This window comes from Panthera leo, chromosome A2 (genome assembly GCF_018350215.1).
Source record: "Panthera leo isolate Ple1 chromosome A2, P.leo_Ple1_pat1.1, whole genome shotgun sequence".
NCBI lineage: Eukaryota > Metazoa > Chordata > Mammalia > Carnivora > Felidae > Panthera > Panthera leo.
In genome coordinates, this window is record NC_056680.1 from 134491816 (window position 1) to 134511995 (window position 20180).

The 20180-nt window shown below is 37.4% G+C and overlaps 1 protein-coding gene across 1 annotated transcript in view; it reads left to right on the forward strand.

Moving 5' to 3' along the window:
* Positions 1–20180, forward strand: part of CFTR (CF transmembrane conductance regulator) — a 182340-nt gene that overhangs the window by 110915 nt on the left and 51245 nt on the right. The window contains exons 16-21 of the mRNA XM_042922907.1: positions 2228–2265; positions 2733–2983; positions 7092–7171; positions 12448–12598; positions 13732–13959; positions 16595–16695. Of these exons, the coding sequence (XP_042778841.1) occupies positions 2228–2265; positions 2733–2983; positions 7092–7171; positions 12448–12598; positions 13732–13959; positions 16595–16695 (849 nt within the window). The remainder of the gene's footprint in view (positions 1–2227; positions 2266–2732; positions 2984–7091; positions 7172–12447; positions 12599–13731; positions 13960–16594; positions 16696–20180) is intronic.

Below are 20180 nucleotides of genomic sequence, written 5' to 3' on the forward strand. Positions count from 1 at the left end.
TGACCGTGTGTCTAGATGATCTATCCATTTCTGTAAGTGGAGTGTTAAAGTCCCCTGCTATTACCACATTCTTATCAATAAGGTTGCTTATGTTTGTGAGTAATTGTTTTATATATTTGGGGGCTCCTGTATTCGGCGCATAGACATTTATAATTGTTAGCTCTTCCTGATGGATAGACCCTGTGATTATTATATAATGCCCTTCGTCATCTCTTGTTACAGCCTTTAATTTAAAGTCTAGTTTGTCTGATATAAGTATGGCTACTCCAGCTTTCTTTTGACTTCCAGTGGCATGATAAATAGTTCTCCATCTCCTCACTCTCAATCTGAAGGTGTTCTCAGGTCTGAAATGAGTCTCTCGTAGACAGCAAATAGATGGGTCTTGTTTTTTACCCATTCTGATACCCTATGTCTTTTGGTTGGCGCATTTAGTCCATTTACATTCAGTGTTATTATAGAAAGATATGGGTTTAGAGTCATTGTGATGTCTGTAGGTTTCATGCTTGTAGCGATGTCTCTGGTACTTTGTCTCACAGGATCCCCCTTAGGATCTCTTGCAGGGCTGGTTTAGTGGTGACGAATTCCTTCAGTTTTTGTTTGGGAAGACCTTTATCTCTCCTTCTATTCTAAATGACAGACTTGCTGCATAAAGGATTCTCAGCTTCATATTTTTTCTGTTTATCACATTGAAGATCTCCTGCCATTCCTTTCTGGCCTGCCAAGTTTCAGTAGAGAGATCGGTCATGAGTCTTATAGGTCTCCCTTTATATGTTACAGCACGTTTATCTCTAGCTGCTTTCAGAATTTTCTCTTTATCCTTGTATTTTGCGAGTTTCACTATGATATGTCGTGCAGAAGATCGATTCAAGTTATCTCTGAAGGGAGTTCTCTGTGCCTCTTATATTTCAATGCCTTTTTTCTTCCCCAGATCCGGGAAGTTCTCAGCTATTATTTCTTCAAGTACACCTTCAGCACCTTTCCCTCTCTCTTCCTCCTCTGGAATACCAATTATGCCTATATTATTTCTCTTTAGTGCATCACTTAATTCTCTAATTTTCCCCTCATACTCCTGGATTTTTTTATCTCTCTTTTTCTCAGCTTCTTCTTTTTCCATAATTTTATCTTCTAGTTCACCTAGTCTCTCCTCTGCCTCTTCAATCTGAGCCGTAGTTGTCTCCATTTTATTTTGCAACTCGTTGATAGCATTTTTTAGCTCTCCTGGCTGTTCCTTAGTCCCTTGATCTCTGTAGCAAGAGATTCTCTGCTGTCCTTTATACTGTTTTCAAGCCCAGTGATTAATTTTATGACTATTATTCTAAATTCACTTTCTGTTATATTGTTTAAATCATTTTTGATCAGTTTGTTAGCTGTTGTTATTTCCTGGACTTTTTTCTGACGGGGATTTTTCCGTTTCGTCATTTTGGATAGTCCCTGGAGTGTTGCGGGACTGGGGGGCACTTCCCCTGTGCTGTCTTGAATAACTTGCGTTGGTGGGTGGGGCCGCAGTCAGACCTGATGTCTGCCCCCAGCCCACCGCTGGGGCCACAGTCAGACTGGTGTGTGCCTTCTTTTCCCCTCTCCTAGGGGCAGGATTCACTGTGGGGTAGCGTGGCCCGTCTGGGCTACTTGCACACTGCCAGGCTTGTGGTGCTGGGGATCTGGCATATTAGCTGGGGTGGATTGTCAAGGTGCACAGGGGCGGGAGGGGTAGGCTCAGCTCGCTTTTCCTTCGGAGATCCGCTTCGGGAGGGGCCCTTCTTCCATGGGCCTCTCGTCTGCGCTTGGCTCCAGAGACTCCATTCTGCTAATCTTCTGGCGGTTTTCTGGGTTATTTAGGCAGGTGTAGGTGGAATCTAAGTGATCAGCAGGAGGCGGTGAGCCCAGCGTCCTCCTACTCCGCCATCTTCCCAGGATCCTTAGAACAAAGTTTATTATTTAAAAGATTAAATTTTGCTCTCCTGTGAGATTCAATGAATAGTTTCTGTTGAATGAGAGAGAGAAATGGCAAAGTATTTAATGCAGTGAAATTTGAATTCCACTAACTTAACATGTTCTCACCACAAAGGATGATTTTTAGGACAATTATTATAGCTGCTGGACCAGGAAAGCAAAGGAAAGGAAAAAGAAATTGTGTATTTTGCTGTTTGTCATGGTGGAATTAGAGCTGGGTCTGGGATGAATAGGTAGAGATGTCGGGAAAAATTAAGTGTGTATTGTTTTATTCCAGGTGGCTGTTTCTTTGGTTGTGTTGTGGCTGCTTAGACAGTGAGTATTCCATGTTCTATTGCAGATTATATTTTGTTTCTATCGATTATTTGGATCTTATTAAAGAATATTGAATAATGAATAAAAGTTCATTTCCCCATAGTATTATAGAAATGGAAAATTAAGTTCTCTTGTTTAAAATTGTGAGCACGCGCTGTTTCTGCAGCTGTTTGTCAGTTCCTAAAGGATTTAGTTGTGTTTAGTTTCCATAAAATGCAATAAAAATATTGAAAACAGAATTTTACATTTGGTATTTTTTCTGACTGTGTAATAACAATCCTATCTCTTTCAATGGTGAAAAAACTGACTACTTTGCTGCAGTAGTGAGTCCATGAGATTAAAGGCATAACTTAACGCTAATGAAATATGTTGTGTTGCTTCAGACTCAAGTTCAGTTTTGTTTACATGTATTGGAAATCCAGCGGGAAAGTTTGGTTGCCAAATAACAATTTCTTTTTGCTTTGCAGAATGCCTTCTCAAGACAAAGGGAATAGTACTAAGAGTATAAATAGCAGTTATGCAGTGATCTTCACCAATACCAGCACATATTATGTCTTTTATATTTATGTGGGAGTAGCTGACACTTTGCTTGCTCTGGGATTCTTCAGAGGTTTACCACTGGTGCATACTCTAATCACAGTGTCGAAAATTTTACACCACAAAATGTTACATTCTGTTCTTCAAGCACCTGTGTCAACCCTCAACACGTTGAAAGCAGGTATTTGACTAGGTATACAAAATGAAACTGCTGATCCACAAGCAAAAGGTCCTACAGTTTCCCTGGGTTTTTTTTTAGTGGTAGCGTTGGCTTTTGATGGAAGCATCTGCCCTTTGTTGAACTTCCTTATGACCCGCATGCACATTTCCTAGAAATTGTAGGCTACCAGACATTATTGCTCCATGTTTCTGTCTTAGCTGTTTAGAGTAGCTTAGTTTGTTAGACCGTGATGCTGCTGAGAGTGTAGCAACAGAAACAGGCCTTTCTGGGTTCGTTGTCCTTTTCTATTCAGATATTTGCTCTAGCCCTTTTTCAGGTATCTCGTTGCCAATGTATAGTATTGTTTAAAAGAGAAGCAGATTTGAAGTGACCAAGGAAAATAGAAAACTCTTTTACTGATGAAGTTTCTTGATGGTGACAGAATAATCTAGTTTCATGTAACTATTCAAAGATGATCAAATAAATTTTTCCAACGTTTTGGGTTATTTTTGTTTGTTTTGTTTTTGTGGTGGGTGGGAGAGGAACAAATCCCAAATGTATTTGTAAAATATTTTTGCGCGATTATAGAGGTTGGTAAAAGGGCACAGCTTTCAGTTATAAGATGAATAAGGTCTGAGGAACTAGGGTATATAACATGGTGACTGTAATTGAAAACACTGTATTATATAATTGAAATTTGCTAAGAGTAAAACTTAAATGTTCTCATCAAAAGAAAAAGGTAAATATGAAAGGTTATGGAGAACTTACTTTGTGTGGCACTAAGCCAGAGGTTGGCATGAAAAGATGCAAAAGGTACAGTTTTTGACTTGGAAAAACTCACAGACAAGGGAGAGGAGGTAGACACAGAAATATTTAATTATAAAGCAAATAATAAGTTCCAAGATTGAGATTTTTAGAGTGATTTCTATCTAAAGATCTCAAGATAATAAATATATATCATTTTTATCTGGGTAACAAAACGTCAGTGTCAGTATTCAGAAAGATCTTCTTTCTATTTATTTTGAAGTCTTTGTGTGTCACTAAAGCCTTGACTCATTTGAGTATATTCATCATTATCCTGTTTTAGAGCTAAGAAATTTTTGAGGTAAAAGAGAATGTCAAATTACCTTGATTCAATAATTTCACCTTTTTATAGAAAAACTGAAACCCAGAGAAGTTAGGAAATTTGCCCCAGTTTCCAGCAGTCAGAATTGGATGGTGAGATGTAATGGAGCATTGGCTCCAAGCCATAGGCATTGGCTTGGCCCCATACGAGTGATAAACATAGGCTTGTTGCTCTTCTGAGCCTTGCCTCCACAATGTGAAATGGAGAAAAGAATAATTATCTGAGAGGATCATTATGAGAATTCAACAAGGCAACCTACTTGTCTTTATAGAGCCAATGTGAAATAAATGTTAGGTCTCTAATGTTGTTCCTTTCTATGGGGCCTTGTTCCCATAGGGGGTGCACTTTCCTTTTCACATCTTTACTTTCCAGGGCTCCTCATTCCTTTATACACTGCTCACAGTTGGTCTTGAACCTTCTCTATTTCATATTTAAATGATTACCATTAATTTCATTTTGTTTTTTTTTAATGCCTTTTTAAAAAATGTTTATTTTTGAGAGAGAGAGAGAGACAGAGCATGAGCAGGGGAGGGAGCAGACAGAGAGGGAGACACAGAATCCAAAGCAGGCGCCAGGCTCTGAGCTGTCAGCATAGAGCCCTAGGCAGGGCTGGAACTCACAAACCATGAGATCATGACCTGAGCTGAAGTCAGTGCTTAACCGACTGAGCCACCCTGGCACCCCTCATTTTCTTTTTTTTTTAAGATTTGGTTAGTTTTAAGAAATCTCTGCACCCAATGTGGGGCTCGAACCCACAACCTGGAGATCAAGAGTTGCACACTCCACGAACTTGAGTCAGCCAGGGCCCCCTCATTTATTTCATTTTCTTTTTTTCTTTTCTTTTTTTACTTCCAAGTTTTTATGTGAATTCCAGTTAGTTAACATACAGTGTCATATTAGTTTTAGGTGTAGAATTTAGTGATTCATCACTTACATATAACACCCATTGCTCATCTTAGGAAGAACGCTCCTTAAAGCCCATCACCCATTTAATCCATCCCACCCCTGACCTCCCCTCTCATATCATCAGTTTGTTCCCTATAGTTAAGAGTCTATTTCTTGGTTTGTCTCTCTTTTCTCCCCCCGTGTTAGTTTGTTTTGCCTTTTAAATTCTACATATGAGTGAAGTCACATGGTATTTCATTTCGTTTTCTAATTTGTCGTATTTACCAAGACAGGAGAACAGGATGCATAAGAAGTAACAAAATGATCTTACAACATCTAGATGTTCTTTTTCCACCTCTGCCCCCCCCCCAATTTCTCTATGCAAGGATTATGCTTTCTTTTAAAAACCATTACTATAACTGACTTATGATTCACTTGTTCTCATTATTTTGCCTAAATATTCTCTGCTATACTGGGCAGCAACCGATGCTTCTATGCCTTGTATGTGCACTTGAGTTTCTCCCACATGTGCCCTCTCCAATTGTACATTGACCTTGATTTTGACTCCTTACCCAATTTTTCTATGTCACTATTTAAACAACCTTAAGACACATGGACACGTAGTAGGTGCTCAGTAGACTAAGTTGAATAGATGAAAATGTGAATTGATAACTTTGATGGAACACTACCATTTGAAATACAGTAAGCACCAGAATGATATTCTTTTCAGCAAAGTGAACTTTCATTTTCTAAACAGTATAAATCCATAGACTTTTTTTTTCAATTCTTTATTTATGGAAAGATACACAAATATGTTTAATTAAATATGCTAAAGAACATATTATTGTTAAAGGCTAGTGATAGTGCCTTAAATCAATAAATATTCATTGAATAATTCCTACATATAAGACTTTTTGCTGAGGGCTGTGAGGGATACAAACTAAGTGTGCCATGGTCCCATTGACCTCTAACAATTTACAATCGAGAAATAGAGGTAAGACATGAGCAAGTGACTGTGATACAAGATGTGGATATAGTCATTACAACAGAGTTCCCGACAAAATATATTAAAGGTATTAGGTATGTCCAGAGGAGAAAGAGATTTGCTTGAACTGGTGCAAACATTGATGCCTCCTTGTCGGCGAGACATTTGAATTAGGCCAGGAAGGAGACATAGATTTTGATGAGTAGAGATGAGGGGAAAGGTTTTCAGGCAAAGGGAACTATATGGAAAAGGCAGGGAGCTAGGAAAGTGTAGAGCATAAAGAATAGACCAATTTAATGGATAAACAGAATGTTTGTGTAGGGGAAGCCTATATTTGGTAGGTGGTTTAAGGCCAGATTATGGAAGGCATTAAATATTAAACTAAGAGTTTTAGACTCTATCTTACAGTTAATGGTGGGGGCAGGGGGGCTGAATGATAATATTCAATATCACTTTGTACAGTATTATGTTTTATCAAATTATGTCTTTAACTCCCGCTAGAAAATGAATTCCTTAAAGGCAAGGAGCTCATCTTATTCACCTCTGTTATCTCAGTGCCTAGCATTATGCCTGACATAGAGTAAACACTCCATACATAACTTATTTTCATTGAAGGAAAACATTATCAGACTTACAAACATGAGTCTGGAATTCAGAAGACAGGCTGAAGCTTAGATTGCCAGTGAAGAGGGTAGAAAGAGCAAGCATGGCAAAGGAGGTCCACATAACGGGCAGGCAGAAATTAACAGTAGCTGTGGGTTCTAAAGAGGTGTGTCAGGAAGGTATACCAGTCAGAGGAGAGGGAGAGCCATGCATTATGGAATACAGATGGAATACGATAACAAATCCAATAAATTATCATTAAATTCAAGCATGCAAGTGTAAGATAGTAGTAGAATGAATCTTACAGGAAGCTACATTTTATAAAGGTTTAAAAGTAGGAGACAATCACTTGAATACAGTTACTTAGAATCTTTGTACAACACTAAAATTTTCTAAGACCTTATTTATCTTATTACATGCTAATTCTTATTTGACTTTTGAATGCTTCTGCTATGATCCCAACTTATCAAATATTTTTGTCCTTTTGAGATTACTGTTTTTTGAGGAATCTATCTTCTTTTATATTACAGGTGGGATTCTTAATAGATTCTCCAAAGATATAGCAATTTTGGATGATCTTCTGCCTCTTACCATATTTGACTTCATCCAGGTTTGTAAAAATAATTAGTATCTTTACGTTTGCTGTACTTTCAAAAATGATTAGAAAAAGAGGTAAGTTTTGTTTTCATTTGATTGAGAGTTGAAGTCCTGTCTATTATATAAATTTTGTTAATATCCAAAGTCTTCAAAATAGGCATAAATTTAGTAAATTCAGTGATAAGTCAGAACTGTTTATTTGACCTAAACCTAAGGCAATTCCACATTTAGATGTAATAGCTATCTACTTGGGAATGGTTTGAAAGGTATAATAGAGCATCTGTCCCCAAATCACTGTCCACAGTATGACATTTCTGACATTGGCATTACTGTTTGATGTAAATCACCTACCTCCAAAGGGCCCATGTGAAAAATGAAGATCTATTCCTTGATGGGCTACAGTTTCAACCAATCTTATCCAGGAACACGTTGGCCCAGATTAGCTAGCCAGCAACCTCACAGTAAGAACAGTAATACAGGGACAGATACACTTTCAAGCAGGGGCGAGGGGAAAGAAAAATCCAGGACAAGTGAGGACTATTCCTGGGTGACAGATCTGAAGAGGCCACCAGAGCAGGTAGCCTGGCTCTGAACATGTGTCCTGGTGGTGGGGTGATTGACTGGAGGTGAGAATGCGAAGAAAGGAGGAGAGGGAGATAAAGGTGACCTAGACCTAGGGGATGCACATTAGGATTCCATAAGTGGCAGGATTTAAGGAGAATTGTGAGTTAATGACTTTGGCTATTGGACCAGGTTTGAAAACAGCTTCCTGTACTGCACTCTTAACCAACTATGTCATAAACATAACTTTAAAAAAACAAAAACAAAAACAAAAACAAAAACAAAAAAACAGCTTCCTGTCTGGCTTAGGTCAAGCAAATGCCAGTCTCAGTGATCTCCTTGGAGAGACAACTGGAACATTGCAGCCCATCTTAGGATGAGTCATTCTCTCCCTACACCCCTTTCACCCTCTTCCCCCAGTAATAACACTTTATTTGAAAGGGCCTATAAAACGAAAAAAGGGCTACCACACTTGTGTGTATACACAACTGACATTGGCAGGTACAGAAAAACCAGGTTGTCAGTTTGCCTCATCTGAAATGATTGGCACAATTAAATACATTAACTGTTCCATGTGAACTTTAGCATATTGGATTTCCTGCAGTTACTTTGTTTGGGGAAATAACTCATCAGCAGCTGCTGGAATTCTTTAATCAGTGCTTTGGGTTCATGCATTTGAAGGAGCATTTCCCGTGTCTTTCTTTAAATGCTGTATATTTGTTGTAAGTGTGTAAATGACTGGCCCCAAATATGGTATTGTTAAATTAGGTACAAACTGGACCTGGGCATTTTGACATGATTGCAACATTCACAAATATTGGCCCTTGATAAATTTTTTTAGTTTTGTAGTTTATTATTTTCTGAATCAGTATGAAGCTCACTTCAGAAATCCTCTGGGAAAAATGGTTTTTAAATACCTATTTTATAAATTAACACTTTTTAAACACATGTGATGACTCTCAAATCCTTTCTGTTATGGCAGTGTGAATAGTTTCCACTCAGTTTCCAATGTGGAAGTTACTTAGTTGTGGTTTCACAAGTACTTAGGCAAGACTCTTTTGTTTATTTAATTTTCCTATTTTATTTATAAGAGGGCTTCACATTAAGGAAGCATAACATATGATTGTCAAATACAGTAAAAATCTGATTAGTTTTGATTTTATTAAAAACTCAAGGGTGCCTGGGTGGCTCAGTTGGTAAGTGTCTTACTCTTCATTTTGGCTCAGGTCATGATATCACAGTGGTGATCATGTCCCACGTGGGGCTCTGCACTGGGCGTGGAATCTTCTCTCTCTCTCTCTCTCTGCCCCACTCACACTTGCTCTCTCTCTCAAAAAAATTTTTTTTAAATCATTCATTCACCACAGTTTTATTATAAAAAAAATCCTCTATATTGTGAGGTTCTTTGTTATACATAATTATATTCACATTAAATAAATTTATTCAAGTCACAACATTATAGGAACAGATTTTTGCACAGGATAAAGCATTGCCTGTACATTTCCTTTAAACAATTTAATTTCTATTTACTCTATTTCCTAACATTTAATAACATTCTGGAGAATTTGCTTTCTGGATTGGAACATTGTATAATGAAAATGGAAGATCTGGATTCTGTTTCTAACCTGTAACATGAGGTAGAGAAATCTGATGATGGTCACTTTTAGTACTCAAATTCTGTGCTTCAGATTGGCATACTGGAAATGGACGTTACATGACAAATTTGCTCAGGCCATTCTTTAGGCACTGAGATCAGATTAACTTAGAACAAATAATTTAGAGTTAATAATTTAGAACTGTGTGTAAAACTAAAGGCACTGGTTTAATATATTTGATTTTCTCATTACACATAGAAACCTTAAATTCCTTCCTAGTTTTGAATTTACAAAGGAGGAGAAACAAGTCAAACGAGGTAGAGAAAGACTGTCTTCACATCCTACTTATCTCCATGTTTAGGTGAATGACTTATTTTTTCATTAAACAGAAGCCTATATATTTTAAGATACCAAATTCTTCTCTTTTAAGCTTCAAAACCCTTAGATATTTGTTTCTTTTTCTCTTATCTCAATATGCGATTACACACTGAGTCCTCCTACTTTGATTTCTTCTGTGTCTTTCACATCTTTTTCTTTCCGTTCATTCATTTTATTAATCCCATGTGTCCCTTACTTAAAAATCCATTTATGAATTAAATTCCAAATCTAGTATTCATTTCATAGTTTTAAATAGGTATTTGTTTATTTACTTACTTACTGGCTTACTAATTTACTGCTGATTTCAGAGTTATCCTTCATTCTTACTCATCTGCTCTGGTTTCACAGGCAGTGCTATGTACTCTTCAGTGTCGGGAATGGTTTTGAGCTCCTTATGGTGGGGTGAAAATGTGCTGGGCACTTCCTAGGACCATGAATGGATGATGCCTTACAGTCTTTATAGTCTATTGAATTTTTTCTTTCCTGAGGAAGTTTAGGATCTGTGTAAGGATGGTTGGAAATTAGAAATCTGTGCTCCTATTTTCATCTTGTCTTGAATTCTGTCTATTGATTTTGTTGTCCCTCTCACTAATGCACCTGCTCTGAAATGATTCATTGACTATCTACTGTGAATTAAAAACTAGGACACAATTTAAGGCTTCTTTGTGTAATGAGAATATCAGCTGTATTATACCAGTGCCTTTAGTTTTGGACATGCTAAAGTATTAGCTCCTGACCTTAGTACCTAAGAATGGCCTCTTTATGGAGGAAATAGAATTATTTTTCTCGATGCTTAGACTTCTTTTTCACTTATTTCTCAGTTTGGTCTATATTCTGGATGATTATAATTGCTGGAAATTTATCTTGTGAATGTTTCATAATTTACAGTTGTACCCACCTTTTCCATTATTCTCTAACCCAGCGTGATATCTTGGTTGGTTTGACTTCCCAGTTCTACATATTCTATTGTAACAGTTGCATTTCATTCCTAAGAATCTCTACCATAACAGCAATCATGAAAACAAAATGATCACTTTCTACAACTAATATTACAATCCAACACCACCGAGTTGGAATTATATGGTAAAAACAGCACAGGTCAAATGAACACAGTGCTGTTTACAGCTGCCAACGGCAAATTAGAAGACCCCGATCCTCATGGAGTAGCTGAATGTTTCCATGCCACCAATGCAACAACACTTCCCTTTCAGACATACTGATATTTAATATGATGGTCCATTTTAATTAAACCATATTCCCCAGTTAATCACACTTGGAACACTTGATCCCCCTCTCCCAATATCCTATTTCTGGAAAATACATGTCTTTTGTAAAAACTGTAGTTTGCCATTGATGGGGTCTTGTCAGGTAGTAACTAGGGCATGTGGGGCTTTCTCATTGTACTGGCGGCACTGGTAATAGGGCAAGAATGGATAAGAAAGACTCTCCTTAGATTCCTGAGTCATCATATGTAATTGGTCTAGTGCCTGGCACAGTAAAGATTTATCTGAGTATTTGTTGATGAGTGAGAGGCCAGTATGACAGAATTGCTGATAGAGACATAGAGGCATTTTCCCTAGAAAGGTATCATTGAGATGTCATCTGAAGTTTTATTTGAAAATAGCAACCTGTTCAAAGATTTATGTAGCTCTTATCTACACTCCGGTCCCCACTACCATCTACCAAAATGTTGTGCATTTCACGATATCAGCTAGAAAAATGCATGTGTCACCCATGGAAGTTGCTAGAGAACTGGCTCACTGATTATCATATGGATTTTACAATAAGTTTATTTTTTAACCCTGGTTGTAACATTACTTTATTCATACTTTATTCAGATGGGTCATTGTGGACCAAATGTTAGCATACTTTTTTTCCTTCATAAAATGTTTAGATTTAGTATCATGTGGAAATATAGAATATAAGCCTATAACTTGCTTCCAAAAACTGCCAATACGGTTAGCTTGTTTCTGACACTGCTAACAGGGCTCCAGTTTCTTTTGGTTAGTGTGAAGAAATACCTCTGATCTTGGGCTTGACTGAAATACAAAGTTTATTTCAACTACATATGAGATGGGAAAAAATGTCTGCTTTAAAATCAAATCAGCCATATCCCAAAATCCTTTACTTGAGCCTTTATAGGTCATCTCCAATTATTTTAAGGAATGAGAATAGGAAAGTTGGGAAGGGGAGTAAAATCTATTAAATATAATTTTTAAAAATCTTAAACATGAGCCAACTATGTTTAGAAAAAATTAAATAGCTTGTCTAAATGACCAAACTGTCACTTAAACCAAATCTTTGTGACCCACAAGGTTCCAAGATGAATGCCCAAGTTTCAGAAATTGTCTAAACAAAATAAATCCTAAAATTTTACATTTATACCAAAATTATTTCAGAATAAAAAAATTATTTTAAAAGAAGTCCACACCAGAAAAAAAAATTCATATTCATCTAAAATTTTTTTAACATAGAGCATTTTAAGGCACATAGGAAATGAGAATATCCTGAGACCCAAGAGCACCGTGTTTTCAAAACTTCAAAATGTTGTAACCTGACTAATATTTTTTATTTTGATAGAACTTATGAAAAATCTTACTTTGAGGTGGCTGCCTTCCTCCTAGGAAGATACCTGCCCTTGTTAAGAATGGAACAGAGTGTGACGATCTTCTTTCCCAATGTATCTGTGACATACCTTGTGCGCTTTACAACAAGAGAACATTTACTCACCAACGTGCTCTCTCTGATCCTACAGTTGTTACTGATTGTGGTTGGAGCCGTGGCCGTAGTCTCGGTTTTACAACCCTACATCTTCCTAGCAACGGTGCCAGTGATAGCAGCTTTTGTTATATTGAGGGCCTACTTCCTCCACACCTCGCAGCAACTCAAACAACTGGAATCTGAAGGTATGATGCTGTGCGTACAATGCTCACCATTGTGGAAAATGACCACAAAGCTATTTGTGATTCTCTATCATTCACCTACTTTGCCAACTTTTTTGTCCTGCTTTTAAACTCTTGCATTGTGTAACAGTTTTAAAAACGTATGAATATGTAAAAGGACACAGTAAATTACATAGCACACATAGGTTGTTTTTGCCCATTAATGACCGAGTGACTTCATTTTCTTTTTAAAGCAGATGCATAGAGTCTTAGAAGGGTTGTAGTATAGGATATTCATTCGTAATTTTCTTATATAAATTAAATTTTAAAATGATAGTGCTACTATTATTACTGAAGGTTTGTCTGGCTTCCCAGAGCATACTGGACAAAATATTTCTGTCTAGCCTGTTTTCAGACACCCTTCCTTTCCTCCTGGGGTCTACCTTTTTGTCTGCCCCCGAGCACTGCTTGAGCTATTTGGGAAGCACATTTTTCAGTAACAGCTTCAGTACCGGTGCATTTTCAGGGTTAAATACCCAGTGTGTTTCTATTGAAGGTTAATAGCTAAATGAAGTCATATGAACTTGAATAAATTGTTTTGAAAGAAAAACATTTTCTCTCAGCAGTGATCAATTTAGGATTAGCTAGAAAAAAAATGTCCAGTGGCAGTCAAGAAATATGAATAAAAAATGGCATTGATTTTATAATGAGTTCCCATCTATGGTAGCCAAGTAGAAAAGGAGGGTAATTCATTTTAAAAAAATACCAGGGGTGCCTGGGTAGCTCAGTAGGTTAAGTGTCCAACTTGATTTCAACTCAGGTTCCTGAGGTTGAACTCTGTGTCCTGTGTCAGGCTCTGTGCTGGCACTGAGAATGCTTAAGACAGTCTCTCTCTCTCATTCTCTCTCTCTCTCTACCTCCCCCACTGCCCCTCCCCAACTTGTGTGCAGACACTTGTGCACGTGCTCTCTCTCTCTTTCAAAAAGTAACAAATTGCATCTATTCAAAGAATGGTACCAATGTGAAAAACCTCTAACCCATGATATTTGACCAATGATTACTCTCTTTGAAGCTAATCTTTTTCAGGTGCATGGTAGTAAGAATTTGCATTATGTAGCGACATGATTTGCCATGTTTTCTATGGGAATATTTCACAGGCAGGAGTCCAATTTTCACTCATCTTGTTACAAGCTTAAAAGGACTATGGACACTTCGGGCCTTTGGACGTCAGCCTTACTTTGAAACTTTGTTTCACAAAGCGCTGAACCTACATACTGCCAACTGGTTCTTGTACCTGTCAACACTGCGCTGGTTCCAAATGAGAATGGAAATAATTTTTGTCATATTCTTCATTGCTGTCACCTTCATTTCCATTTTAACAACAGGTAATAGGAACTTGTTAACTTCTTAACTGACCATTTAATTTAAAGCTTTGTCAACCCCAAAATGCTACATTCTTATTGGTTAAACATTTTAGATATCTTTAAATAGATTTAGGGGACAGTTTATTAATCCAAAAATTCATTGATTGTTGAACAAATGACTTCTTTGAATTAGAGCTGTGTATAGTATTATCTCAGCTTTACAGTTTGGGAACAACAGACACTGAGAGTGTCAGATAACAAATCTATGACTGAAAGAAAAATATTGTCTTTTGACTCTCATATTGGTAAAGCATCCTGGCTTCAACAGTAATAGATCTCATTTATTCAAGAGCTCTCTGAATACGGGAAAAGAAACATTCCCATTTATACACACATATAAAACCCCCCTCCCTGGTAAACTTTTTTTTAACCACCAGTTGGTACAATTCATTATCCTTATGTGAATTTTACAAGATGAAAAACTACCATAGATGTGAAATAACTTAGACAGAAGTACCATATTTTTAAAAATATAAGTGTCCTGAATTTTAACATCTTTGGGTGAAAACCAGAAAACCTTTCACTGTAGTAAAATGAAACTCTATGTAGACAAGTGAGTTCTTCTAATTTAAGAAGTTGAATTACTGAGCTAGAAGTCTTGAAATAGTTTACACCTGTGACAGTAGACACAGATTCACAGCAACTGCCAGCTCTGAGGGCTTGCTCGGTTGCAAGGATAGAATCCCTCTCAGACAAAATGAGTAGCATGCTGGTGTCACAGGAGTGCCTCTCGGAGCCCAGGGCAGGAGGCAGGCTGGGTCTCCAGAGGAAGCGGAATAGGCGTGGAGAGTGAGCCTCGGCTCTTGTTCTCATCTCTTGAGGCCAGATGCTGCTTGCGCCCCATCCTTTCTGTGGCTACTTCATCCATTTCTCTCTCTCTGAAGACTGGTTTTCCCATCTTTCTGTGCCCCACTGACTCTCTGTGGCCTCTTCATTAGGCCCCTTGAGTTAACAGCAGAGTGCCTCTGTCTAGGTATAAAGTACTGGAGAGAACAGAAAGCAGGCTAATCGTGACTGTGTGAGGGTAGTGGGTTCCCCACATGCATTGTTCTGTCAGCTAGAGCAGCGGGAAGTGGTTCTATGAAATGAATATATGGGCAGGCAAATGAACCCAATCCTTAGTACAGTAAAGTTTCTCTTCTTACGTTCAGAATTGTAAAGTTTTTCCTTCAGGTTATTTGAAACAGGATCAGAGAGGGCTGAATGAACAAAGATCTGTTAACAATGAATTCAAACTGATATGTCATATGCTATAAAATAGTGGTTAAGGATATGATTAAGTCCTGATATACCAGGGGTTAGTAGTCAAAGCATTTACAGATCAGTTTAGTTCAGGACCTATCAGCGAAATCTGATTCCCAGCTAGAGTGAGTGTTAGCCACATGGCTAATACCAGCCCAGCCTCTACTGGTCTTCAGCTTTGGTAACTTGTACATATTAGTTAGTTTCTCTAAGGTCCTCATTGTCCTCATATGTAAATATACAGAATAATAGTACCTATCCTATAGTTTCCCATGTGCATTAAATGTGATAATTTGTGCAAAACAGTATAGTGCCTGTTCCCTAGTAAATAGCCCTAAATCTTATTTATTATTGTTATTATTAAAATTTTATCTTATTCTCATCTTAACCTTTAGAATGAGTAATATTTGGGGCCCCAATAAATCTTATCTATTTAGAATAAATGATTTAGTATTAGCAGCACATACCTACTATCTGTGGTTTGTCTTCTGTCAGAGGATATATGGAAGAAAAAATTTCAATTAATAATAATAGGACAAATTATTTTTCCCCATTTTAGAACCCAGTGACAATTTTATCCCACATTATAGATGCCAGGACTGACTCTCAACTGAAATTTGATAACCTAAAGTTTTAATAATTTAAAAACTTTCCCATTAGAAAATTTTTATGGCCATATATTAGTGGTCCCCTCCAGCCCTGAAAACTATTTATTCTAATTCAACACTTAAGTATTGTTCTTCCTGGGTCAAATAGTCATTTTTTAAAAAAACATAAAAGTCAGTTTTCTCTCTTTCCTAATGGCAGACCCATGAGTTTTGACTTCCTCATTAAACTCTCTAAGTCCACTTTCTCCCCCAAAACATCTGATTAGCAGAGAAAGTCCTCCTCGCGAAGGCAGAAGACCTATCCAAACATCTTGTGGATGCTGCTTAGACACACCCGTCTCCTGCTTTTGACTTCTCTGTGGAGGAGCTCATCCAGACATAGGAGGTCTTTTTTGCATTGTCCATCCTGGTCTTCAGAGGTTTTATTGCTTACAGAGAAGTAGTAAAAAGAGAAAACCATGCTGTTTACCCAACACTAGAAGCCCCTTCAATATCTGAAGTATTGTTTTAAAAGGGAAACTCCTTACTAATATTCAATCACTCTTTAATTTAAAACATTGGTTGAATGCTTAACTATAGGTAGGACATTATTACTAGTGGTAGATGCTGTGGTGACCTGAGATGAAGGATGGTTAAAATTAGCACAAAATTGAAATAGAACTTTTAACATGACGTATGCTCTAATGTGGCTCACAGAGGAGAGAAAGAACATAAAGTTTGTTTGTATCTTTTCTTCCCACCTATAGGTGATGGAGAAGGAACAGTTGGTATTATTCTAACTCTAGCCATGAATATCATGGGTACATTGCAGTGGGCTGTAAACTCCAGCATAGATGTGGACAGCTTGGTAAGTAACTATTACTTTTTAACTTTGATGAAAAAATTTGGACAAACCAAAAAGTATAGGTAATAACATAAGGGACAACTATATATACCCACCCCCAAGCTTAAGGAATAAAACATTACAGATAAATTGAAGGCTACTGTGTAGGTCTTCTTTCCTCCGCATATACAACCACAGTCAAGATCTAGTGCTAAAGTGAACTTTACTGTACAGTCTCCCTGTCCGGGATTTTTCTAGGGCAGATACTCAGGAGTGACATTACTGGGTCACAGAATTTACCCACATTCAGCTTTACCATATGGTACCCAGCTGTTCCCAAGTATCTTATATCCGTTTATACTCCCATCAAGAGAGTGTAAGAATTCTCGTAGGTCTGGAGTTTCAGCAACACATGAGCTTGTCAGACCTTTTAATTTTGTCAATCAGATGGATGTGAAGTGATTACTAAGGAGATAAGGCTGCGTAATACATATTTATTGACCATTTGGACTTCCTCTTGTGTTCTTTGCTTGTTTCTATCAATTGCCCGTTTTTCCAGTAGTGGGAGTTTTTTTCTTAATTGACTTACAGAAGTTTTGAATTCTGGGTTGTCAGTTCTGTGTATTTTATTTTATTTCTTTTATTTATTTATTTTTTTTAACGTTTATTTATTTTTGAGACAGAGACAGAGCATGAACGGGGGAGGGTCAGAGAGAGAGAGGGAGACACAGAATCTGAAACAGGCTCTAGGCTCTGAGCTGTCAGCACAGAGCCCGACGCGGGGCTTGAACTCAAGAACTGCGAGATTGTGACCTGAGCCGAAGTCGGCCGCTTAACCGACTGAGCCACCCAGGCGCCCCAGTTCTGTGTATTTTAAACATGGTCCTCCAGTCAGTGGCTTAGCTTATAGTGCCTTTTGATGAAAAGAAGCTTTTAAGTTCAGTGAAGTTAATTTCATTAATCTTTCCCTTTATGTTTTGGTATCTTGTTTAAGAAACCCTTCCCTATATTGGGTTTTCCAATTTATTAGCATTACATTTGTGATGGTAATTTTTTTTTTAATTTCTAGTCTTTAGTGATAGCTTCTTTCTCATTCCTAGGGTGTTTCTTTTTGCTTTCTCTCTTTTTGCTTGATCAGTATTCCCACACATTTATATACTTTATTAGTGTTTTTAAAGACCATGTTTTGGTTTTGTTGTTTCATTTGTCTTGGTTCCTTACAATGCAGAGCCCACACTAGTGTGTAACTGAATGAATGCTGTGTCAGGGGCACATAGCCCATGGCAGCAAGAGTGAGAGAAAAAAGGAAGAAAAGTGGACTTCCCACTTTTAATTTAAAAACAAATACATGATTTTCAAGGGTAGCTTCATCATCAACTTCTATTTGTCTGGCTGGAGCATTGCAAATCAGTCATCCGTTACTGCATATGCAAAGTGATGAGGGAGCCACGTTGAGAATGACTACATAACACTATCATTACACATTTTGCCTAGGTTCCTTTTCCATCCTCTGAGATAGGTCCCATGTTCCCAGTGTGCCCAGGATCATTCAGCTGTAAAAATTATATAACCAATTCCTATCAGAACAAATATCAGCATAAAAAATATCTCTAGGGAAAAAACAAACCTTTTCATTCTCTCTTCCTGCCCATGAATCTTAATATTTTATTGAACCAAAGCATTTTAATAATTTATCAAAATGTAATCTAACCCTAATATGATTTATGGTAGGGTGTCTCTCTTTTCCTTTAACATTATTTTTTGGAGTTTGATCAGCTTTTTTCCTGACTCCACTTATCTCCTCACTTAACTCTTATGCTTTTGGGATTGGGTTTCATAAATGTACTTAGAAATGTTTCTTCTGTGGAGGGTGCCTGAGTGGTTCAGTTGGTTAAGCGTCTGACTCTTGATTTTGGCTCAGGTCATGATCTTGTGGTTCCTGAGTTTGACCCCTGTGTCGGGCTCTGTGCTGACAGTGTGGAGTCTGCTTGGGATTCTCTTTCTCTCTCTCTCTCTCTCTCTCTCTCTCTCTGCCCCTCCCCAACTCTCTCTCTCTCTTTCTCTCTCAAAATAAATAAACTTAAAAAAAAGAAAAATGTTTTTGTAGAAATAGCAGGAAAATAGTAAATCCATATTGTGCTTGCATTTATTTATTTGTTCAAACTTTCCACAACTTTGACTTTACAGTTAATATCCTCATGTACTTCCCCTCTTTGTCTAAAACTATCTCTTTACCTTGTATATGCTCAGTTCCTTTCTCTTTGCTGTATTAATTTTCTTGGTTTAGAAAACAACCTCTGTACACTGATGTTGAAACCTTTGGTACATTTCTATTCTGCTGTCCAATCTCCATTAAAGTTTCTTTAAGGTATTTTTACTTCCCCAGTTTTTTGCATGGGCATCCTGGGCTTTGTAACCTGTGTTGTGACATTGTGTTTTTCATTTTCTGGCATAAAAGAATCTTTGCCAAGAACTATTATGTTATAATACAGTCTATGAAAAGTATCAGTGTTTACATTTGATCTCATTTTAAAAAGTCATGTTCTTTTGTTTGAATATCAAAGTGATCATGTTAGTTTTCATTTCCCTGCCAAATAGGATACATGGTCTTTCCTGGGCCCTCATGAGCATTTATCCACTTTTTAATTCCCACGATACAGCTTTTACCTATACAACTGCTAAATTTGTATACTGATCTTTTTATTTTCATCTGGTATATGTTGAGGGTAAGAGGGGAGAAAACTGTGCCCTCAAATTCACATCTATATGATGTTAACACTGAAGGTCCTTGTGATCTTTGAAGGAAAAACTTAGGGTATTCTCATTTTACATTACTAAGTGTCTTAACCAAACCTAGATCTGAGTTTAAACACAGTAAACAGGATGTTTTGATGCACACTTTAATTTTTTAGGATTTGAAAGAATATTTCATTTACCCATCTGGCCTACTTTAGACATGGGCGCAGATTCAAACATAAACAGAACAATGAAGACATGAAAGCGGCAAATGACTTTTCTTTTACCGCTCATCAGTTGAGTACACCCAGGTGCCCAGCTTTTATTAGCTTCCAACCAGGAAGGGTAATATTTGGATGATAACCCTTCCTTATCCTTACTTCATGTCACTTTGTATTTGTGACTGGCTACACATCTCAATTATCAGCACTCAAAGCTGACCGACAGCCCTTTTATTACATTTTCCTAATAAACTCTTTACTGTATTCCCTAAGATAGTTCTTTCCCACCTTCTTATCTTTTCTCAGGAGCTCCAATAATTCCACCACCTGCACTCTCAGCCAGTGACCTTGCTACGTACTTCATAGAAAAACACAGATGCAACCGGAAAGAATTTCCTTGTTTCTCACCACCCTACTATACCTCTACTCATATGCTCTACCTTCCCTCTGTCTTTGTTCCTATTTAAAGGCCAATAATATGTAATTCACTCTCTATGTGGGACCTCTCTCCCTATCATAAAACTACCTCTGTTTGAGCTGTAGCTAAAGCAC